A 26,039-nucleotide genomic window follows, 5' to 3' on the forward strand; every position below is an offset into this window, starting at 1 on the left:
ATTATGACCATCCATGGTTGACTTTTAATCGAGATTTTCTTGTTTATTATTTCATTTCTGTGCCCTTTTTTGAATTATGCATTAATTTATCGCAGTCTCCTAGTAATAAATAATATATTAAATGGGTGGTTGGTATTAGTGTCAATGCGTTACAGAGCGGAACTAGTTTTGTTCTAAAATCTAGATTTATAATAAAAAAAACTGTGATATGATATTTAAAAAATAATATTTTTTCAAAATGAATTGTTACGGGTAACAACACTTATTTGCGAAAAAATTAATTTTTATTTAAAAAAAATTCGAGTAAAAAATATGTTGGTTGTCGATCCAAATTTCGAAGGGGCCTCATTTGATTTACAGAAAATTATATGATATTCAGCTATGTTCTGACACTCGCACAATTGTCAAATCGCATATAAGTTGCAAATCGTCAAACTTGTTGTTGCATGTTCTGAAACTCAATTGTTTTGCTTTCGATTTGCTATTACACAAAACTTTAAATTATTCACCGCACAGTACAATGCAAGTGTATGCACATGCCCGATTGTCTTATATAACCTTCGGAAAGATATTTTCAACATCACCAAAACCTTAAATACATAGGGTGACATAGAGTCGAGACGTAATTGTTAAAAACCTAACTCTTGCAACAACAAAATACATTTTACTCAATATATTTTGTTGTTGTTTCAGACATATGATTAACAATACGGCGAGTCTCGTCTATATGCCTGTTTATCATAAAAAGTTCAAAGTAATTGATTTTTTATTCTATATTTAATGTATACAAAGATTTGTTTTTTATTTCTTTAAATCGATCACAAATACGACAATTAGAATAATTTATAATTATGTATGTATGTATATAATTACTTAATAGTTTTGCATGTTATTTAAATATATTTTGAGAGTTCATTGACTTAAATTAATTAATTTCTTTGTTAATTTATTTATTTATAATTTAAAACTCATAATAATTGTAAAACATTTAAAGCCACAACAATATAATTATAATATGTAGTAATAATGTATATATATGTGTCTATGTATATATTTTTAACAAATTTAGCCTTTTCTGATTTAATTATTTAATATTATTTATGTTATATAGAGATACTCGAATAATGTTTTAATATTACAATTTAATACATATTATTTTATTAATTAAACTACATGATTATTGTTTAGTATAATGCTTAACGTAAACTATTGTTAAAATAAAAAAACAAAAGTACATTATAAAAAATAAGAAAATTGTTTTATTTGGCTTAAATGCCTAAACTTAATTGTAAAAAATATAAAAAAAAAATAATAAAAAAAATGTAAAATGTCTTTTGTTTTAGGTGGTAAAAAGACTAAAGACATTAATTACCCCGTAGACAAAAAAAGAAATAATAATTGTAAATGCAAATGTTCCAAATAGAAAATAAAAAGAGGTTTAGAAATTTTTAATAAAATATTACAGATAAAGATATAAAGCTTTCAACTAAATGATATGTTGGTTTTAGTTTTTTTCTTTTTTTCAATATTCATTTTGTTGGTTGTGGTGGTAGTTGTTTTCATAAATCAAATTTACATTAGTGTTAGCACAAATGAGAGTTCGTGTTAATTGTATTTGTTTAATTATTTAGCAATGGCTCCTGATCGCTGGCATATTCATCATTATTTACACCATCACCTGCACTCAGCAATCTAGCCGCAGCACTAGAGATAACATACAAAATAATATTAAGTAGTACACGATTAAAAATAAAGAGCGTTTCTAAAGATAAATGAATTAATTTGGAATATGATAATTCATATATAGATGAAGGCTATCTGAGATTCGTATACAAAATAATAACTATAATAAATTGCCCAAAAATCGCGAAATATTGGAGGTTAATAATGTTCACAAATTACATACCATCAACCTATAGCTACCATCGAGTTATAGCTAATTTTTCTAACCTCAATATGTTAAGAATTAATAAAGCATGTTTGGTCATTTGTTCCCAACCTTTAGTAATGACTACGTTGTAACATTTTATAATACTGCAATGTCTGCTAATATAATGTGGTTAGAGAAATGTATACTTTGAATTTAAATAAAATCGAACATGATACAAAAAAACCTTTATGCATTAAAATTTTTAATTTATTTTTTCAAAATTTTTAAGTTCGAAATTGAAAATTAATTTTTTAAGAAATTTTTTTAACAGCTTTAAAATTTTTCGAACATACGTTTGAATTTTTAAACATATGTTCGAATATAATAATATTCGAAATGGTTAAAAGGTAACGGTAACGCTTATTTGAATTTTCTTGTTCAGAATTTTACAAATGTATTTCAGAATTTTCCAATTGTATTTCAGAAATTTCCATTTGTAGTTCAGAAAACTTTAATAGAAATGGAAATTTCTATTGCCTGAATAACTATATATTTATAAATACTCATCACATTTTGGCACCCCAGCCAAAGAAATAGAATATATTTTTGTAAAAGAAATTATCTCATTAATCTCATAGCAGCAAGATGAACTTAAATGTTACACTAATCAAATAAAGTAATTATAAAAAAGAGAGTGGTCACGAAAGTGAGAAAAAAAGGAAAATCAGAAATATTAATATATTCTTGTAATTCGATTCGAAAAAAATATTTTCCAAATATCCAAGCATACAAATTCGAATGATTTTCATTTCAATTCGAATTCCACAATAACCCCTTGGATTGAATTCAATACTGCAATTTCGGTTTATCAAAGTGTTTAAAAAAAAATAAATAGAAAAATATTCCAAATAAAGTTAAAATAACAAAGAAAATGTAGTGTAAACAAAAATTTTTTCCATTTCCACTAAGCTTTTGAACAGCCTTCTACAATTTTATATGATGTGATATTTATATGATCAGATAAAAAGAGTTAATTGTTGCTAATTTTTAAACTAATTTCATCTGAAATATAAAACATGTAGTGAAAAAGTATTAGTAGGATGAAATTTTGAAAAATTGATTTGGAATATATTAACATTTGTTTCCATATACATACATAAACATTTAAACAGAGGACAGAAATAAGAACGGGAGTATATAGTAAATTTATAAGCCAATAACAAGAAAGTAGATAGATAGTATACGAATATGAGAACTTATCAATTGATATGTGTTTGCTTTGTTTATCATTAAAATTCTACATACATTGCATTATTGTACTCGGTACGTTGAGTTGGTGACATATTTAAGTTTCCTCTGGTTTTGCGATCATATACTAATATTACACAAGTGGATATCAAAGCAACTATAATGAGATAAAAGAAAGAATATATGTCAAATTAAACATAAATATTGTTTCATAGCTATAATAACAAATCATACCTGTTAACCAGCCTAAGAAGAATAATTCCACATAGGTGTGATCACCATTACTATGATCAACGATCATGCCAGCCAAAATTGTAATGACAGCTAAACCAAGATTTTGCACAGATTGACAGCTGTTGTTTAAAATAAATAATACTCTCTGTTATAACTCTAGTTTCATTTAAACTACCAAAAATAAACTTACAATCCATAAGCAGTGCCCAATTGATATTCGGGTATAATTAAAGCTACCAAAGGCCAAAGACTGGCTGCTAACATAGAGTAGGATAGACCCATTAAAACCATACCAACATAGGGATTCAGCATGGTAAATGCCAAGATGGTGTGAGCCCCTATAGTCGACAAGGTAGCAGCAAAAATCCATGTAACATTACGACCTGTCTTATCAATAATAAAGCCGAACAGGGGAGAAGCTACAGCAGAAATAAGATAAACAATAGAGTTAACATTGTTAGCTTCATCTGGTGTAAAGTGGAATTTGTCCATGAAAAAAGATCTGTAAAATTTAAAGAGGTATTAATTACTATAACAGCACAAATAAGATCAGCCGAGAGAAACTTACTTGCCCAATGCAATAAAGGGGAATATGGCTACATAATATGCTACACAAATAACAGACACCATCCAAAAAGTAACCTTAAAAGTGGTAATATCACTTAGTTTGGCAATTTCACCTGAAGGATTGTTATTACGCTGTAAAATGCGTTCAGCTCTTTTATCCATCCACCCTTAAAACAATCAATTTAACAAATAAGGAAGCTGCTTTTCCTACTATTTATATTTACTCACCCAATATAAGGGCACATATTAATGACATCACACAAGTACCGGCTGCCAGCAGCAATACCACACCAAGAGCCCGATGATCAGGATAATATTTCGAAACATAATTATAGATCGGCTGCATTACCCAAAAATTAACCGTACTACCAAATCGAGCCACCGACAATTGCAAACCAAACACCATATTCAATTCTTTACCCTTAAACCACAAAACGGCATAATTGTTCTGTGCCACTGCCAATGATTCAGCTCCAATACCGAATATAAAACGTCCCACAATCATTATCCAAAAAGTGCCTAATATACCTCCCGTTGCAAAAAGTAATTGACCAATCAACAGTATGAACAAGTAGATAATGGTACCCAGACGTATGCCGAAAACACGATCGATTAGAAAACCTCCCACAAAACAAAGAACGACATTGGGCCAAGAATAAATTGAATATATGAGAGTAAATTCGGTGGTTGTGATGTTTAAATCATGTTTGAAGACTTCTTGCAAGGCGCCGGGATTGTCGTAACAAAAGTAGGAACCTAAACGAAAAAGCACACACAACAATTTTAAAATATCATTTAATGTAAACTTACAGTTTTTATTTTATAAAAATTGTGGTCATGTAATTGTTTAGCCAAATTCGAATAATAAAAATTTTAAATATTTGTTTTAGTTTTGGATTAGTGCACAAAAATAAAACAATAACAAACATTTTAACTCGCTATCCCTAATGTTTAGTGGGGCCGCTAAACATAAACAAAATGATTGCAAGAATTTTGCACTATCACTAAATATTTGATTTACAAACAGCAACAGTGCAATAAATAAAAATAAGATTAACCATTACGTCATTACGCGAATGATTGTCGACTACAACGTGTATGAGTTTGGGAACTATTTTTTTTTAATTCACTTCCAAACCATAGAAGAAAATTTAGAATAGTAATTGCCATTAAAATCTGTTACGAAATAAAGCAAATGTGACTTAACTGATTCAATGATCAATGTTTTGAGAATTTATATATTTATACGTTTTTCAAAATTATGGTTACAGGTCTGAAACAGAAAAAAAATGGCATTTTTGGTTTAAAAAGCGGTATGTATGTTCACGATAGTCATAACAGACTAAGATTATAATAAAGACAAGAATTCTGAAATGCTGTTTCGATTTTTACAAAATATGGAGATAATGTTCCAGAACAGTTTCGATATAACATTATTTATCTGCTGTAATCTGAACCGTTATTTATTGTGATTTTTGTTTCATATTTCATAATTTGTATGAACTTCGTTGTTATTCGTGTTGTTTACAGGTAAATAACGATCATGTTTTGCCACTGGTGGTTATGAATGCCGACCACTGATTAAACGTATTTAAATATTATTGTTCATTTAATTTCGTTTCGATTAAAACAAAACTCATATTAGATTTTCAGTTCCGTTCTTATTGTGTTATTTGCATAGAAATAATCGTAAAAATATAAAGCACTTTATTTCCTCGTAAGCTATGACTCAGGCCTTTTATCTAAAACATTTTTCTAAATTATCAACAGCTCACTATAATTCAAAGTATCACTTTTTCCGTGCGAAATTAATAACTATTAAAGTATTCTACTGTTTGATACCAAAATTGGACCATAGGTAGAAATTCTTATATTTTCAACAAATTTAAGAAAAAATTAACCCTTTGTCGACCATTAACCCATCAGGAGTAAAATAAAGTAAATTCATTGCTTTTGATTAGAAACCATTTATTTCATATTAGTTTTCAGTCAAATTAGTTGAATCAGTAATTCATTTTGTAAACGCATTTGATTCAAAATATTATTTGAAGTATCAGATAAAACTTCGCACAGTGTTATAAAAAAAAAGAAGGAAATAAATCTGTAATTTCTAAATCCTTAGTCTGATTTGAATGAAATTTGACATGCGCAAAGAAGAAATGTTGTCGAGTTTAAATTTTGACCGCATGGGCTCACCAGGGGTGCGGCCATGCGGTATTAATACCTTGTGTACTGTGGATGTCATTGGTAACCAAAGATACAAATCTGAAAGCATATGTCAGCATTAAGCCATATAGTGTTTTCATTTCGAAAATTATCTTCCTTTCTTCTGCATTTTTGACATTTTACTTTTAAGTATTTGTAGACAAAATGGCGGACTTTTGCATCCAATAATTTCTTGCAACCCTTAGGAATAACAGGAGCACTAATTTTCTTCACAATATATTTAATAATAGTGTCTTTTGCGCGTTCTTTTATCCAAATTTCAAAAAGTTAATTTTTTTTTATAGCACAGTAACCTAGAAAAAATTAAATTACTCAGAAAGCGCAAAAATGCGCAGTATGAAATGAAGTGAAATGAATTCACAATATTTAAATATACATATTTATTTTTTTTTATTTCAAGTTTAACAAACGTTAACATTTTTTTAAAAGCTTCTATAAAGTTAAAGTTTTGTAATCAAAAGAAATTACTTTAAGGTTATGTTTAAAAATTGTAATTTTTAATAAAAGGGAAACAGTTTCCAAATATATAGGAAAGAAAAATTAAGTACTTCCAAGTCTCGTTGTTTTCCATTTTAAACATAATTTGAATAATTCACACACTTTCCACAATTAACGGTTAAAAGTTACAATATAATATTGATACTATTCACAAATTTTTAAAAATGTATCGAAACTTTGATTTTGAAACCGTGCTGTCAAGCCGTATTTTGTATTTTACAAAAACCAATTTCGAATTTGATTGCGTTGGAGTTTTAGTAACAGGTTACAACAAAAAATATTGAATAATGACAACTTCGAAATTTGAATTTCGCACGGAAAAAATGATACTTTGAACTATAGTGCAGCTGAATAAAACTTCCAGCACACATAAAGATCTTTGCAATATTATCACTCGAAAATGATTACAAACTTTGTACCCTTAGGTTGGATGCATCATTTTAATTATAAAGGCCAACAATTTTTCCATTAATTTAACAAATCGTATGATAAGGATTGACATGTAATTGAATTCGTACGCCATATACATACATCTGAATTCAATTAATATTATTTATGATTGTAAAAGTGAAATTAAATGCTTAATTTAATAAGCAATTAAACAAAATAAAAGTAACACAATTCTTATCTTTGTATGAAAAGAAAAAGTAAATCATTCATAAATAAATAACGTGCTTAAACTTACCAAAACCCAAAAGACACATAAATATTAAAGCAAGAAAACGATGAAATCCACTGGAGGGATTACAGCAAGCGGATGCACCACATCCCGTTGGCTGGGGATCTAATTCATTATCGGGTGGTCCACGGCGGGTAGCTGCTGGTTGATGTTCATTTTCGACTATAGGCAAATTATCGTCGCTCATATTGTCCTAGTCTGTCAAAGTTCTGGCGAGAGTGAGAGCTGGAGCTTGTTTATTCGCTGAAATTTCAATTGTAACTGTTTTAAAAATGTGATGACTTCTGTCGTGGTGTTATCGGTACAGCAGTAGTTATTATGGCTGTGTGTTAAACAATTTCTTTTCCTTTGTTTGTGTACTTTAAAACTGAGTTGATTCGAATATAAGCGGGTAAATTGTAACTTAAACTTTAACAATGATTGGAGGGCGTTGAGAGCAGAGCTATACAATAATATTTATCTCAATGCGTGTATAAATAAAACAAACAAATATAACAGGCAGACAGATTTGAAGTTGAAACAGACAGATGATATTATACTATTGATTTTACTGTGTGTGATTGTGTAGCCTCTTTTTTTCAATTTTCTAATCAGGACACACTAAATTTTCTATTTACTGACTGGCGAACTGGCTCAGCTGTCTTATCGTTTTTATTATCATTCGTTTGTTATGTTTACTTCTTTCGTTACAATTGCTTATCGATGTTTAAAATAGACGACCCGTAGCATTTTTATTATTACATATTATTAGTATTTAATAACAACGAAAATTATTGCTTTGAATTTATTTTGCTTTGCTTTATGTAATTATTCTAAAGATGATCTAGTTGAGCTTCATGTATAAAGATTAATAGTAATCGTCGCAAAATCAATTAATTGTTTTTATACTAACACACTATAAATAAGCCTTGATTAGAGCTGCAAAATAAGTAAACAATGGAAAATTAATTTTTGAAAAAATTTAAGTAAATATTTTTATATAAAATAAGTTAATTACATTTCATTATAACTGTGTACAATGTATTACCAAGTCATTGACCTAATTATGTTTTTGTTTAACTTTTACTTAGGTTTCAGTTTTCTTTAGACTTGGACATGTGATATATGTATAAATGTTATATCATAAAATAATGAATATATTGTTCACTAATAAATAATAAAATTCTTCTAGTGTATATTTAATTTTTTAAAAAGGTTCATCCTCAAAACGTGTTTAGTAATTAATACATACTATGTATAATGTACATAGTATGTATTAATGTACATTGTACATACATACATTAGAGATATATCTATTGAAATTTTTTGCAAATATGCAAATTGGCATTAAGCATTAAAAATATGAAAAACCACAGTATTATTTTTTCGCGGTTGTTAAAAAAGATGACGCACCAAACACAATAAAGTTTTTCATTAATTCTTTTCAATTACACATTTTGAAATACAATAAAATTTTAATAATAACTGCGGACATACTTCAAAATATAATTTTTAAATAAAGGAAGTAACCCTTACACTTGCAAAAAAAAAAATGAAATTATTTACATAATTTTTCATAGAAAATCAAATTTGGTTTATTTCAGAAATTGGTGTTGGTGCGTGATATTTTTGATTCCTAATGACCTAAAAGAATGATTTTCATTATTAATACAACATTGGCCATCACGTGGTGGTATGCCAAAAATTCGCCAGTTACTAAAGTATATGTACGTACGATTGACTTTTTGGGCCTTTTTTAAAAAATCTATATATTTAAAAATACAAGGCCTGACTCATTCATTCACTCATGACTGATGAGTCAGTGATATCTCACACGAATCCCACTAGGCGACCAAAAATATCTTAAAGGAATGGACCTAAGCTTTATTTTGAGCAAAAACAAATTTAAAACAAGTAAGAGTGCTATATTGGCTGTGCCGAATCTTATATACCCTTCACCAAATTATACCTTAAAATTTTAAATATTTTTAGGTAAACAAAATTTAATTTTTTAATTTTTTGAAAAAAAAATTTTTTCGATTGTTATTTTAAATTATTTAAATTTTTTTTAAATTTTAAAATTTTTTTTTTAAATTTTAAAAAATTTTTTTTTTGTCTTAAATTTTTTTTTGAAAAAAAAATTCGGGTTAAAATTTTTTTTTCTTCCGATTTTGACCCATTGTAGGTCCAACTTACTATGGTCTTATATTCGTTGCAAATGTCTTTGAAATATCTATCATTAGATATCCATATTGTTTATATTAATGCCATAGTAATCCAGATATAGGTCAAAAATCGAGGTTGTCTTGGTTTTTTCCTCATATCTCAGCCATTTGTGGACCGATTTTGCTGATTTTAAATAGCAAAATTCTCGAAAGCATGTCTCAGACAGACAGACAGACAGACAGACATACAGACATACAGACAGACAGACAGACAGACAGACAGACAGACAGACAGACAGACAGACAGACAGACAGACAGACAGACAGACAGACAGACAGACAGACAGACAGACAGACAGACAGACAGACAGACAGACAGACAGACAGACAGACAGACAGACAGACAGACAGACAGACAGACAGACAGACAGACAGACAGACAGACAGACAGACAGACAGACAGACAGACAGACAGACAGACAGACAGACAGACAGACAGACAGACAGACAGACAGACAGACAGACAGACAGACAGACAGACAGACAGCCAGACAGACAGACAGACAGACAGACAGACAGACAGACAGACAGACAGACAGACAGACAGACAGACAGACAGACAGACAGACAGACAGACAGACAGACAGACAGACAGACAGACAGACAGACAGACAGACAGACAGACAGACAGACAGACAGACAGACAGACAGACAGACAGACAGACAGACAGACAGACAGACAGACAGACAGACAGACAGACAGACAGACAGACAGACAGACAGACAGACAGACAGACAGACAGACAGACAGACAGACAGACAGACAGACAGACAGACAGACAGACAGACAGACAGACAGACAGACAGACAGACAGACAGACAGACAGACAGACAGACAGACAGACAGACAGACAGACAGACAGACAGACAGACAGACAGACAGACAGACAGACAGACAGACAGACAGACAGACAGACAGACAGACAGACAGACAGACAGACAGACAGACAGACAGACAGACAGACAGACAGACAGACAGACAGACAGACAGACAGACAGACAGACAGACAGACAGACAGACAGACAGACAGACAGACAGACAGACAGACAGACAGACAGACAGACAGACAGACAGACAGACAGACAGACAGACAGACAGACAGACAGACAGACAGACAGACAGACAGACAGACAGACAGACAGACAGACAGACAGACAGACAGACAGACAGACAGACAGACAGACAGACAGACAGACAGACAGACAGACAGACAGACAGACAGACAGACAGACAGACAGACAGACAGACAGACAGACAGACAGACAGACAGACAGACAGACAGACAGACAGACAGACAGACAGACAGACAGACAGACAGACAGACAGACAGACAGACAGACAGACAGACAGACAGACAGACATGGCTTAATCGACTCCGCTAGATCCAGAATATATATACTTTATAGGGTCGGAAATGAAAAATGTAGAAATTACAAACGGAATGACAAACTTATATATACCCTTCTCACGAAGGTGAAGGGTATAAAAATTTTAAGTTGCACTAAAATTAGTGCAGGAAAAAAAGTTGCAATAAACTGATGATTGCATTTTTTTAAATCAACTAATTTAATTTTGTGTGCACAAATTTTTGCTAATTTTCAACTCAGCACTAAACAAAATGATTGCACTAATTTTGCACTATCACTAAGTATTAGTGCAAACTGCAAAATTAGAGCACTACACCCATCTATGATTTTAGTAAACATATCGAAAATATAACTTCAATTCGATGGCAGGGAATTTATACTAATGTTAATTTATTTTTTAATAATTTTATACTTTATGTATGTGTAGCTACATATGTATGTATGTATGTGTATATTTAAAGATTAATATTGAATTTAGTTTCAACGAAAAACAAATTAATCAAACCAAAAATTACAGTAAAATGTTTTACCTTCTGACAAAATTTAAATATTCCCGTATTCTGAACTTTATGAAAAAATTATAATTAATTATAAATTATAAAAATGATAAAATTATAACAATTGTTTTAATATCAATTTCCATTGTTACAAAAGTTGTCATTTTCCATTTACATATTATAATTCGAATAGTTTTTTAATAGAATTCTGTAAACAAAGAATATATTTTATAATAACAAACACAATTTTTAAGAGAGTCAAATAGGGTAAAGACTCTAAGGTCCGCATGACCCAGTAGTCGGCGTTTTTGAGTTAAAAGCTTAATAAATAAGAATAACGATAGTTTTATACAAAAGTAAGATTTAACTTTAATTTAACATACACTTTATCTTTATGTAATGTTTAAATTTGGGTGAGATGGTTATTTTCATCTATTTTTGTCCTCATTCAGTCACCATCTTTCAACAGATGGGGAGTGCCTGTTTTTTAAGAAATTTTTTAGTGGCAAGGCCAACAAGTTAGTAACCATATCAAATGAAGTAATATTTTTACCAGTGTTTTTAACAGATAAAACTTTGTTTAAATATTACCTACAATGTGGAAGTTTTCACAAAAAATATTTTTTTGGTTATTTTAATTGATGCCGTCATTAGGAACAAACATTTCTATGCTTTCAATAGTTATTCGGATACTTCGTTTCAGCCTTTTAACTGTTCAAATCCAATCCCAACAAGTCCTTTAACCAACCGCTTCCAACGAATATTGTCTGTCCTTCTACAAGCACAATAACCCATTAACATCCCAATACTCATAATGGTACCACTTTAAAAACTGAAAAAAGTTAAACTGCCGACTACTGGTACAATCACCCTACAAACAATTTTTTTTTAAAAGAATATGGCATTTACTGATGACTATACAAATTCTCATTGTTAGCGCAAAAAGAAACGAACATAACAAACGAAATTAACAGTTAGCAAAAATAAAAAATTAACGATACGTTATGAAAATAAAAATAAACAAATTACCTACTTAAGAGAAATGTTTGTGAAATCTACGGTAACAATAAATTATAGTGAGTTTATTGGCAATTGTTTATAAAAAAAACGGCAGTCGCGACAGTGCAAATACGCTATAGGGTATAATCTTCTAAGATGAGCACTAGCTGAATTATATAGGAATAATTATGATAAGCTATAACTTAATTTACATTATTTTGTAGATTTAATCAATACATTTCTCTGGTGTATGGTATTTTATATCTTTATTTTTTCTTACAATAGTTTTTGTCACTAACATATTGAACGACAAACCAACCCTGATAAATGCAACAAGTTCTCCTTTCTTCTGTCATTCTTAAAATTCTCTTATTTATATAGTAAATAGATAGATATGTATGAAGTTAATGTAAAATATATGTATATAAGAAAATATAGGAAAAATTCCAAACATATTTTAGTAAATAAATGAATAATCAATTAATGTTTTTTTTTATAAAATCTAACACTTTTGTAAAAAAAAAAACTAGCCTATGTATAAACTTTCTTCTCTTTGTTTAATGCTCTTAATTAAACTTAAATCGAATGATAAGTTAAAATTTATTTCCATAGCTACCTACATATTTAGAAAACTTTTATACAACTTACATTGTAATATGTGCTTTCAAAAAATAAAAACTATTCAATAAATTTGATTAAAAATTTAGTAACACTTTAAATTGGTACCTCCAAAACAACAATAATTATTATCCGCAACAGTAAAAGATTGGGTTTTCCACTGTAAAATTTTATTTCGTCTTTGTATTTAGTGTGGTGTTGTTGTTTTAAATTATTAATTTTTTTCTTACGTATATAAACACAGCGTTAATTAAATAGGTATTAAACGAATAATTTAGTTGTCAGTTTAAGTACTTTTAATATACAACTCTGCGCTGTTATCATACACAACAAGGCGAATTTAAACAAGGTGGAGTCAATCAAACAGCTGATAATTTTTTTTTCGCTTTTTGGTTCTAACAACTGTCAAACCTTGTTTTTATATTTAAATATCTACATATACTAAGCTTATTAACAAAAAATTTATTGTTTACATAAATAATTAAAGCCCTCACTATTCAATTATCTACACTATATTAAGTTTAAATACTTATTTGTTTAATTTTTCATTTTGGTTTTTTGACATTTGTTAAGACCAATCGTTGTTTTTGTAGAACTGACACCACCTTGTATGAATTCGCCTTGATACACAACAACACATTTATTATTAAACGTCATTCTTTTTTTAACATCAGGAACCAACCAATGCATTTTTGGTTTTATTATTGAATTGAAACGCATATTATTTGAATATTTAAGGAATATTAACTATATATTTTTTTAATTTAGTATACAAATGAAGTAATCTATATGTAAATATATAGTATTTTATGGAATTTTGATAATGGACTCGTTAAAGGTAAGCATTTCACAGACGTGTATAGCAAAATTAATTTATAATTGCCTCCAGTTAGACCTTTGTTCATAACATTAGTATGTTTATGAGTGGAGGCTGAATATTTTTTTTTACTAATAAATTACATTTTATTTTTTGCAGACAGTTTCTTTGGCTTTTTTCTATGGCTTGTGGGATAGTATTAAGGGTATGACATTAGTTTTTTACATAGACGCTGAAATCCATAGACAAAATGCTGAAAAAGAGTCTGAACGTCAACAACGCATATTAGTTTGTGAACGCCTGACACGGCGTAGCCCTTCGCCAGTACCATCTTCTGCATCGGCTATGTTCGAAGAAGAACTACAACGTGAACGTGCTATGCTCAAAGAAAATCCAGACGAACGTAGTTTGGATAGTTTAAGAAAAAAACAAAAACCTTCAGAACCGGCAATACCTTTCAAGTAAGTTGCTTAATATTTTATTCAACAGAAAAAATGCATAATAAAAATAAAAAAGTTTTGAAAACTTCTTTTGATGTTACACCAATAGCGAATCTTTGACCTAAAAGGTTACTAGAACATTTTTGAATATGTATCGAATCGAATTGGTTTTGTATTTACATATTCATGTTTTTTAATCTATTATTTTTTATGTGCTTTTTCAGAGAAAAGAAAATTGCCAAACAGGTTCTTAAATGCTGCGCTCTTAATGGTGGCTTCACATGGATGAGCATAATCCTTTTTGAGCAGATTCTTTTACCAACACTTAAATTCATCTTAACTTTGTGCTACGGTGATAAATCTCAAGACTTGCACATGATATGGGGTTGGCTGCAATCCATACTTTCCATAATTTTCGGCATGATGTGGGTTTTGCCGATTTTTCTTTTAAGCAAAATCGTCAGTTCGTTGTGGTTTGCTGATATCGCCAATGAAGCGTATAAAGTGCGCAAAGGCAAACCAAGTTTAATACCAAGTATCAGTAAGTTGGTGGCGGATTTTCTTTTTAATTTGGTAGTACAGGCTCTCTTTCTGGTGCAGAGCATGCTTGTTAATCTGTTACCGTTTCCATACGTTGGCGAAATCTTGTGTTTCATACATCTATGTTTGCTATATTCCCTGTATTCTTTCGAATATAAGTGGTTTAATATGGGCTGGGAGTTGCATAGACGTCTCAGCTATATAGAGATTAATTGGCCATATTTTATGGGTTTTGGAGTGCCGTTGACGGTGCTGACAAACATGTCCAGTTCGGTAATTGTAAGCAGCTGTATATTTTCGATATTTTTTCCACTCTTCATATTGAGTGGTAATGAGGCGAAACCCATTATTGGAACGACGTAAGAATATTAGTTCTTGACATTTTCTTAACTATTTAATAATGTTTCTTTCTACATGTATTTTAGTGATACTCCCTTACGTTTATTCTCACCTACTATATTTGTATCAAATCTTATGTTTGGTGGACGTAGAGCTGAAATAACTGCCAATAAAACTGCACAACATAAACAACACAATCATCAACACCAGCATCATCAGCAACAGCAACTACTCATGAAACAGGAAAATCAGCAACGTCGCCGTAGTTCAGCTATGGACAATTCTCCGTCGCCATCACCATCACAAGCCCAATTTCGTTATCCTCAGCCACCTCAGAGGATAAGTCCGGCTCGATTAACACCGGAACGACAATTTCGTTCTGATTTTAGTCGTACTCAAATACGTTACAATGAAGGTACTCGAACATTAATACCTACACCCGTTCCGGGGGCACCGGTTTCACCTGCAACCGCTCAAGCAAAGTCTACAAATCAACGAAGGTAGTTTGACATTAGCCGCGATTGTGGTATTAGCTTTGGTAATATATGGATAATATCTAGTGAGAGAGACAATTTCCAAAAGATACTGATTTATACAGACATACACATAAAAGAGAATGCTGTGTTATAGTTATTTTAAAATATTACTTTGTGTTTAATATTTAAGTATATAACGTTTTTTATGATTTTTTAGCTTTATTATATTTTTTTTTTTTATTTGCATAAACTGAAATGTGTTTTATTTTAGATTTTACAGTTATACAACATGTTTGAAGTTTCAAAGTGCTAATATACACTTAATTTTCAAGCCGAATATTAGAAAATTTCCCTTCCAATGGAATATTTTGAATAAAATTTTTTAAACGTGTTTTTATTCCTTTTTCGTTTTTACTAAGAACTTTTTATATGAATTTGCAAACAAATAATAAGAAATATATTAATCAGCTTAATTCAGCTCAAATAGTTCATCTGGTGGTTCATCTTTTATTTCCGGCATGGTGTGATATGCTGTCATTGTTATCAAGGACTGTAAAGATTCATACGACATAGTTGGATCTTTTTCTTCCGGGATATTGTAATCGGTCATATCATTTTTGCTAGGAAAACCTCTAAAATTTGCACATTGTTTGAAGCTGCCATCCAACTTGAGTAGAGATTGCACGGTGCTATTAGCTAAACCAAAGAATTTTTCACCTTGAACATGTATTGGCAACTTGGTGCCATCGGACAAGTATCGTTTTAGGGTTTCCAATAATGTTTGATGACACACGTTGGCTGTTTCGCCAAAGAAAACACTATCCAAATCATTGTCGGGTATAATTTGAAATTGTGGCATGCCGGTGTTATTTAATATTTTACATGTATAAACACATTTACGTTGCGGATCCTTGGGGTGGGCATAAATACGTGTGGCTACATAACCCACTGGATAGATCCAGTGGGCATTATGAAAATTCGGATTTGCTGGCAATATTTCACCCATAGAATGTACCAATATGTTGTACAGATTAATAGGTAATTTTGGTTTGCCTTGGGCATCCACATCAAATTTATCCTCACAGATGAGTCTTAATTTTTCTACTTCCTCAATACTGGAATTGACTTGTAGCACTCTTTTCTTAGGTCCACGCTTTTTTGGCATATTATTGGTTGACTTTTGTGTTACTGTTGCCTGTTGGGTTACAACTTCCGTCGAAGTTTTCTCCGTACTTTCTTCGTAGCCCTCATGGCGCATTAAACGTTTGATTAAATAACGTCTCTCGTCACGGGCTGATGTCAAGTCTGATTGTATTTGAGCCACTTCATCGCACAAAGCAGCATTTTCCTTTATAATAAATAATTATTTTTATCACTTGTTAGAATTAAAATGTATACACATATTTAATTACTCATACTTACAAAAACCAATTGTTTTATTTGCCTTTTCAATTTCTTATATTTTGATTTGTATTTTAAATTCATTACACGTGAGTGTTGACTGTTTTGATATTGATAGTGTAAAGAGGACATTATTTTCTATTGACCCGATATTGATTTTATCATAAAATATTTATGTATTTTCTCATCAAAAAATATTTTTTTTTTTTATTAAAATCATATCAAAAAATCATTCTACGAAAAAAGTAAACAATTTTATATTTTTAATATAGAGTTGCCAAGGTCTTGACAATTGGAGATGACAATAGATGGATAAATTATGTACCAAGGTGCATTTAATAAGGTGCCATCGGCAGCACAGCTGATTATAGAAATAATACGCACAAATGTCAAACTACATATATAAAAAATATTCGCCCGTATGTCAAACTCTATATATAAAAAATAAGTGAATTCGCCTGTATTTATTTCAATTCGCCACTGCTGTCACCTTGTTAAATACGCCTTGGATTTGATTTTGACATTTACTCTACATCAAAGTAAATTAAAAAGTAGACTCCAAGGCGTATTTAACAAGGTGACAGCAGTGGCGAATATGTATTTATAAAAACGTTCACAATAATATGTTGATGGTCTAAATACAAAAACACTAAAAATAGTAACAAAAATCACCAAGTTGGTTTTTTGGTTCTTATTTCAAAAACAGCTGATACGTTCCTACGGAAAAACTAACTACAAAATAAAAGCCTACAGAACGGCACAGAACAGAACGTTACAGAACGCAAAGAATAATTTACCAAAAAAGTTAGCTGTTAATTGCAATGTGCCTTTTCTAAAACAACTGTGTAAAGAAAATCATCTGAAAGAGAAAAGTGAACAAATAAAGAAAACAATAATAAAAGTGGAGAAAAACTTATAGAAAAAATAACATTATCAGTTTCATAATTGATGTATTTATTGTTCACAAATAAATTTGAAATGGATTCATAAAAATGAAAACTAATTAAACAAACTCAACTAATTATAATTAAAACAATTGTTTAAACAATAAAGAGATACACACGCACTGGAATATAAAAACAGAGAGGAAATACTACGAACATATTTGCCAATTGGTGTATTTGCACAGGTGTGCCTTTATTCGTTTCTGTTTCTTTAATATAGTCGATTTTGATTTTACTAAAGAGAAAGGTGGAGTTGTTCCTTGGAAAACGGTTCGACACATCTTACACCATTAAAATATAAGACTGACTGGAGTTAGTTGGTGGTGTATGCAAACGGGTTTTAAGAAAAATCTGAAAAATTTCAAATTCAATAACTAACAGCAGGCAAGTATGAAAAATAAATAGAAAAACTATATAAAAATACAACAAATTTGTTTGTTTGCATTGTTGTTGGCAAATTGACCTTCACCCCGTTTTCGATTTCGTTTGATATATTTTTTTATTGTATTGTGTATTTTTCTTCCCTTGTATATTTATTTTTAGGTATTCAATATTGTTTATATTTTTGAGAAACATTTCTTGGATTATCGATAAGTGATAGTTGTTATTGGATAAAGCCGAGGAAGATGCGTTGGACAGTACACTTAGATGGCGGACCACGTAGAGTAAATCATGCGGCTGTATGTGTCGGTGATTTCATATATTCATTTGGTGGATATTGCACAGGTGATGATTATCGCTTCAATGAATCAATAGATGTACATGTATTGAATACACAAACACTGCGATGGACCCTGCTGCCACAAAGGCGTTGCGGAAATGGAACCATATTAAAATATCCCGAAGTACCATTCCAAAGGTGAGTCGATAAGTATTATTTTTTTAAATAATATACGTATGTACATTAGGTATATAACGAATGTTGGCGAAATTTTCGGCATACCACCACGTGATGGCCAATGTTTTATAAGTAATGAAAATCATTTTTTTAGGTCATTTGGAATCAAAAACATCACGCACCAACACCAATTTCTAAAATAAACCATATTTTGTTTTCTCTGAAAAATTATATAAATAATTTCATATTTTTTTTGCAAAAGTGAGGCATACTTCCCTTATTTAAGAATTATCTTTTGAAGTATGTCCGCAGTTATTATTAAAATGAAATATATTGTACTAGCTTGAGCCGGTGCCCTTCGCTACCCCTGTCGTAGTAAAATAAAAAATATATAGCCTATTGACGCTTCCCAGTAAGGATCTATCTACGTTCCAAATTTCAATAAAATCGGTTCAGCCGTTTAGGCGTGATGCTCAAACAAACAAACCAACAAACAAACTTACAAAGACATTTATATACATATTTATATAGATTTCAAAATAATTGAAAATATTTAATGAAAAACTTTATTGCGTTAGGTGCGTGAACTTTTTTAACAACCGCGAAAAAATAATACCATGGTTTTTCATATTTTTTTAATGCTTTATTCGACTATGCTATGCCAATTTGCATATTTGCAAAAATTGTCAATAGTTATATCCTTAATGTACATACATATATATAAATTCTTTGATTGAAAAAATATATGATGTAATATTTAAATGTCTGAAAAAATCATTAATAACGCACAAAGTTCCAAAATTTGAGTAACTGAGCTTGAGATTTTATTAAAAAAATAATTCGCTATCTGAGTTGAATGATGCAGTCCAGATTTGCACATACAGTATAAAGGCGTAAACTAGATGATCATTATTTACTTATTCACAATCATATAAAAAAGCCTTTCTAGGCCAGGTATTCCAACTATATTTTTATCATCCAATTGAGATGGGAACTAAAGCATGTCAAGAATGATTGAATTCAACTAAAAAACTTGGCTTTGTAAAATTAAAGAAAATTAAAAAAAAATAAAAATTACAAAAAAATTTTACCTATCATGCAGATGTTTTTTTTAATTATTTACGTAATTTTTTTAGTGAAAATAATGTTTTTGTTAAAGTAGCGTTTCATATTTCTTTCTGAAGAGACGGACTCTAATTATTAGATTTGGTGATAACTTTTATAAAATCGTTTTTCTTTTCCATGATTTTTTGAACTTCGCCGACTTTCATTAGTAGCATCATCCCATTACAATAAATTTTCTTACATTTCAAAAAATAATTGGAAAACAAAATTTGTTGTTTTGATGTTTTTAAAGAAATTGTGATAATTTCACATATCGCACTTGATCAACAAGAGGGTATTAACTCAAAATTTTAAAATTTTCAGTAGAGGTTAAAAACTGTTTGTTGTTACATTTTAAGAGAATTTGAAAATCTGAATACATAATAGTATATAAATTCCATTTAAAAATATAATTACATTGTTTTTCTTTTAAATTTTTCCAATTATTGCAAAAAAAATCTGTTTTTTGAGTTAATACCTTTTTTCTGAAAAAATGTGAACAATTTTATTATAAAAAGAGTCACATTTCGAATTAAAATCATAAAGTAAAACAAATTTTATCAACAAAACAGTATCAACTCAAAATACAACCAAATATACATAAATAAAACAATTTGATTATTTTTAACTGGAATAAAGGCTCAACTCAAAATAATACCTTTTTTATGAAAATATACGATGCATTTCTATTTCAACTTTTGTATTAACTCAAAATAATACCTTTTTGTTGTATAAAAGTAGTCACTACATTATCACGAAAATGGTCTCAAATGTTGTTTTCGAGATGAAAGAGTAATCGGAATACGTTGAAATGTTTACAGTAGATAGATATTGATGTTGTTAGTTGATTTCTTGAAAAAAGTGAAATTTTCAAAATTTTGAGTTAATACCCTCTTGTTGATCAAGTGCAATATGTATATTATAGATGAAGTGCATTATTATTAATAAACATACATATACAGTGGTGGCCACCAATTTAAGACAAATACTTGAATTTTTGTCATCAACTGAATTTTAAGTGCGTTAGAGCCAAAATAATAGGACCTGTAAGGGTATGCAATTTATTGTTAATGTTTCTAGTTTCTCAAAAATGTTTGGAAAAATCGGTAAAACATTGTATATGGACAAATATATATGGAAATACGTTGACCCACCTCAGCGAACATCCGCTGTTAATAACATGATATGACCGAAACTAATGGAACTAAAAATACGAAATTTGGTCCGAATATTTTATAATAATAAAAATAATGATATAAATGTGAGAAAATATGTTTTTTAAAAAAAAAATTTTTGGTAAAGTTGTAGAAAAATCTTATGAGTTCGTGGTGAATATGTATGAATTGATACAGTCGAATAAAACACACTTGTGTTAAAACAGTCCTCATGCATACATATTTGTGGAAATATTTGAAAAAATAATTGACAATTACATGGAATTTAGCAAACAATTTTTGTCTTAATTACCTGGCCACCACTGTATGTATTGTGAATTTCTTAAATAAATCGAGAATGATAAGAACTGAAAATAAATACATACATACACACCCCTATCGCGAATCAACATTTCACATGAAATATTTTCCCTTTTCCTTTTTTCGTTCATCAACTTTGTTCACGTGAAAAAAATTCCCCTTGTTGTGAAATTTTTAGATGGAATTTTGTAAACAATAAACAGCTGTTACGAACAAAATCAACTATTGTGAATGTAAAGTTCATCATGATATTCCCGATAGCAATTTTCCCTTCGAGGGAAATGGATATTTCATGGGAACAAAATTTCACATGTTATTGCCGATAGGGGTGACAGTATTTCGCAGAACAACATAATCAAAAAGAGTAGAGTAAACTTAAAAGTTGTTTTATACTTCAAAATTTTACATTTTGAAAGAATTTGATTTTTGTACACATATTGAAGAAAGAAGAACAAAAACATAAACTTTTCTTATTCACAAAAACAAGAAAAAAACAGTACTGTCTACAAATAAGAATCCTTGTTTTGTATTATTAATATTAAGTTTTATTTAAATTTCACTATTTAATATAGTACATATCGCACTCGTTCAACAATATAGAATTAATTCAAAATTTTTAAAATGTCACTTTTTGCAAAAAATTAACTAACAATATCAATATCTACCTACTGTAAAAAGTTCAACGTATTCCGATTACTCTTTCATCCCGAAAATCACATTTGAGACCATTTTCGCGAGTAGTTTGCTTTAAAACATTGTTTAAATTTAAAATTTTTTTTATGAATATGGGGGTTAACTTCGAAATTTGTAACCGACTATGGCCAAGCTGGAATTTTGATAAAATAAATTAACAACATTGTAATATTTGGTTAATTACGCTTTATATTTTTCTTTTTCTACAAATCAAAGAAGTTTGGAAGTTATTTAATTGTTAATTTAGTTATTCGGAATTAGATTCCACCTTTTACTTAATTAAACTCTTCTGATCGGATTTCAACTACGAATAGTTTCTCAGTAAATTATAATAATCCTCTAATGGTTTGTATGGATGAAATTAAAACAAAAACTATTCAATTTTTTTCCAGTATTTAGTCTTCAAAGACTTTTACCAGCGTTTTAAAAAAAGTATATAATAACAATATTTGGTTGTACAATGTTGGGTCAACGTTTTTAAGGTTTAATAAGATAATAGTGGAATTTTATTTGTTACACTTTTAATAATTTTAGTCGATTTAAAAACAATTAGTCGATTTAAAATCAATAAATTATATTGTTTTATTAAAAATCTTAAGAATTCCGACTATGTTAAATCGTGTGACGCGTCATAGTTCGTATCGAAAGATAAATTTTCAAATCATATTGTATATAAAAATATTTAAACCACTATTATTATTATTTTCTCTAACTTTGAATATCCTTAGATGTTGTAATGTTAGGCATATTTTTTTCCCAGGAAAATTTTGTCGTGTAGGAATCCTGAGTTGATGAATTATGATTTGAACTATGTTAAACTGCATATCGATTTAAATTATGAAATATGATCCTTAGTAAGCAGTGATATTTTGGATGGTTTGTAATTTCATTAAATGTTTATGATTGCAGGCTAGTGGACTATATATTTAATATTTATGAACCTTCAATTGTGTGTTGCAAATGTAATTTTGTTGCACGCTACAATTTTGTTTGTATTATGATGATTCAGTTTTTAGCGGAAGTCCTCCTCGCTATCAGCACCGATATTTTAAAAGTTATTCATGGAAATCAAAGGCAAATCTCTGTTCGCCTTTTCATACACAGGAAAATATTAGATTCTTTTATCGTTTCTGTATTTGACAGTCCTAATTTTTACGGATTATTTCGTTAAATTATGTTTAATGTAATTGAATATTCTGCACAGTACTGTAACTATGTAATATCTTAAACAAAATATTACTTGTTCCAGATATGGCCACACTGCTGTTACATACAAAGATAAAATCTACATGTGGGGCGGTCGAAACGATGAGACACTTTGTAATGTCTTGTACTGTTTCGATCCGAAAAAACTCAGCTGGTCACGACCACTAGTTACAGGTGCCATACCGGGCTCAAGAGATGGCCACTCAGCCTGTGTCATCGATAATTGTATGTATATATTTGGTGGTTTTGTCGAAGAAATACACGAGTTCTCATGTGACGTACATGCCTTAAATTTCGACACAATGGAATGGCGTTATATACAAACATTTGGTGTGCCACCATCATTTAGGGACTTTCATACCGCCGAGCACATACACGGTAGAATGTATATATTTGGCGGACGTGGTGACAAGCACAGTCCGTATCACAGCCAAGAGGAGATGTATTGTCCGGAAATAGTGTATTTAGATTTAAAGACTAAAGTGTGGCACCGACCGTCCACAACAGGAAAAGTACCTGTTGGTCGGAGAAGTCACTCAATGTGTAAGTTATACAGATTGTTCCTTATTTGTTTAATTTGTTAACTAAATATTTTCTCTTTACAGTTATCTATAATAACTTAATTTATGTATTTGGCGGCTATAATGGTTTATTGGATCAGCATTTCAATGATTTGTATACGTTTGACCCGAAAGCCAACTGCTGGAATCTTGTTAAGCCTCATGGTAAACCACCTACACCACGACGACGACAAGCAGGAATTGTTAAAGGTTCACGATTATTTTTATTTGGTGGTACTAGGTGAGTGATTTTGTTAATTGTTATGGTACAATTACTTTTTTAAAAATAGGATTATTATATTGTTAGTAGCTTTAATTAGCTACTTCTAAAAATCCTGTTACCGATATTCTATAATCATTTTTAAATTATAAGAATAATTAAGTTTATTGAAATCTACAGAATTTTTTATAGAATAAAAAAATACCAACTTTGTCAACTTATCTTTAATTTTTGTACGTTTTATTGATAATTTAACTCAGGATGAAATTACCGTTACCATTAAAATAACGTTACCGAAAAATGCAAATTAGCGTTACCATTTTGAAGCGGTAGCCTTCATGATTTTAAACATTTCAATTATGTACGTTATGTTTTTATTTATGTTTTTAATTTAATACCTGTTTATTTACTTTCTTTCTTTCCAGTCCTTATCCTCATGAAACTGGTCAAGAACAGGCATTTTTGATAGATAATAACGATACAAATATACTTGATTTTGAGCCAAATTTAAAAACCTTGGCAATATTGGCCGTTGTAGAAAATCGTATAGATACTACATGGTTACCCAGAGAATTAAGGTGAGTTTTTAATCTGAATACTAATTAAAATCATATATATTTTACAAATTGCATTATTTTACGCTTAATTTACAGACTAGAAATAAAAGCCATGACACAACCAAATTCCATAAGCCGACCCATTAATCATGCTGGTTGAAGGGATCCATCAAAGGACCATCAAAGAAGCAGAAGAAACGCAATTCACAAAAACGAAAGAAAAAACAGCTTAAAAATCTGTTTTTATTTTCAAATTTAATGTCAGTGTTGAAAGAAACAAAACGTTTACAAATAGCGCAATTAAATTTTTATTTTGTTTAAACACACATTTATCTCACTCAAACACTCCCTCCACCACCATCAATCATCCCCATTTTTGCTCCCTCGTCAGTAAGATATACAAACATAGATACATGCATACGTACATTTGTACAAAATATGAAAAACACAAAGTTTATTATATTAATTAAAGTAACGATGATTCTTTTGTTAAAAGTGTTCAAACTGCCAACTTTGTTACTCGAAAACTTAATTTTGTTGCAATTTTTTAGGGTTCTTGTGTGTTTTTTGTAATTTTGTATTTTTTAGTTATTTTAAGTTTTGTAAAAAATGAAAAGTATTTAAAAAAAAATTTGTTATTAATTTCAGATTATTTTTTTTATATAAATATATATTAAGTAAGGTATACATACATTCATTTAAACCCTTAATATATGTTCAATAAAAATGGAAACTTAAGTAAACATTTTATAAACAAAATTAAACATGAATTGTGTTTTGTTATTATTGTATACACCAGCCCACATGAAATTTCACAAGGTTGGAGCTGAGGTATTTTCGCGTTGACTCACAGTTGTTCAAAGATGATCTCCTCGGGTCTCACATTAAAAAAAGCCAAAAATCAATTTGTGATCCGAATGAGCTGAAATTTCAAATATAAATAGTCCTAGGTGTAGGTTATCTCTTTTAGTTCAAAGGATACGAGGGTGGATCATCAAGTCCGCGACTTTTTGTATTTCCCGGCTCTTAACTGAAAGAGCAACGCTGTTCCTGGCATCTGTCACTTGCCTCCTGCCAAAATTTGATAAAGCTGCGTAATTTAGCGGAGTACCTCGTCTTCTCATTAAAAATTCTTTTTTTGGAAAAAAACATCACTCAAATAAAGACTACGCTTGATAAATACTATGGGAACTCTATACGCCGAAGGTTCTGGCCGCCAAAATTGAACAAAACAATTGAAAATTGAAATTGGCCGATCGGGGATTGAAAGTCTAAGGACGAACTCCGAACAGCTTAAACGGATGAGTGTAGCTAAATTACTAAAGATGTAACTGAACCGCTTGTAAACTCCATGAAAAGGTGATTAGAGGACGTAATTAAGCTGAATGGAGAACCAACAAAATAGTAACGTTTTATTTTCG

General features: G+C 30.0%; 5 protein-coding genes across 5 annotated transcripts in view; 3 read left to right on the forward strand and 2 right to left on the reverse strand.

The window, feature by feature from the left end:
- Positions 1 to 26,039, forward strand: part of LOC135950128 (COX assembly mitochondrial protein homolog) — a 187,152-nt gene that overhangs the window by 102,479 nt on the left and 58,634 nt on the right. The gene's annotated exons all lie outside the window — the stretch shown is intronic.
- Positions 1,503 to 13,199, reverse strand: LOC135950090 (major facilitator superfamily domain-containing protein 1-like). The gene is made up of 8 exons (XM_065499604.1): positions 13,117 to 13,199; positions 7,329 to 8,240; positions 4,148 to 4,675; positions 3,921 to 4,086; positions 3,543 to 3,854; positions 3,353 to 3,471; positions 3,176 to 3,275; positions 1,503 to 1,704 (listed from the first exon to the last, which is right to left on the reverse strand). Exons 2-8 carry the CDS (start codon positions 7,507 to 7,509, stop codon positions 1,620 to 1,622), a joined length of 1,491 nt encoding a protein of 496 aa, XP_065355676.1. The 5' UTR covers positions 7,510 to 8,240; positions 13,117 to 13,199; the 3' UTR covers positions 1,503 to 1,619.
- Positions 13,668 to 16,011, forward strand: tank (EI24 domain-containing protein tank). Its single transcript, XM_065499307.1, has 4 exons — positions 13,668 to 13,846; positions 13,985 to 14,286; positions 14,490 to 15,164; positions 15,231 to 16,011. Exons 1-4 carry the CDS (start codon positions 13,832 to 13,834, stop codon positions 15,646 to 15,648), a joined length of 1,410 nt encoding a protein of 469 aa, XP_065355379.1. The 5' UTR covers positions 13,668 to 13,831; the 3' UTR covers positions 15,649 to 16,011.
- LOC135949862 (transforming growth factor beta regulator 1) lies at positions 15,987 to 17,237 on the reverse strand. Its single transcript, XM_065499308.1, has 2 exons — positions 17,043 to 17,237; positions 15,987 to 16,968 (listed from the first exon to the last, which is right to left on the reverse strand). Exons 1-2 carry the CDS (start codon positions 17,151 to 17,153, stop codon positions 16,090 to 16,092), a joined length of 990 nt encoding a protein of 329 aa, XP_065355380.1. The 5' UTR covers positions 17,154 to 17,237; the 3' UTR covers positions 15,987 to 16,089.
- LOC135951348 (kelch domain-containing protein 3) lies at positions 18,490 to 25,382 on the forward strand. Its single transcript, XM_065500988.1, has 5 exons — positions 18,490 to 18,824; positions 23,325 to 23,824; positions 23,887 to 24,082; positions 24,487 to 24,639; positions 24,715 to 25,382. The coding sequence occupies exons 1-5, from the start codon at positions 18,592 to 18,594 to the stop codon at positions 24,776 to 24,778; spliced, it is 1,146 nt and encodes a 381-aa protein (XP_065357060.1). The 5' UTR covers positions 18,490 to 18,591; the 3' UTR covers positions 24,779 to 25,382.

This window comes from Calliphora vicina, chromosome 2, assembly GCF_958450345.1.
Source record: "Calliphora vicina chromosome 2, idCalVici1.1, whole genome shotgun sequence".
Classification (NCBI taxonomy): Eukaryota; Metazoa; Arthropoda; class Insecta; order Diptera; family Calliphoridae; genus Calliphora; species Calliphora vicina.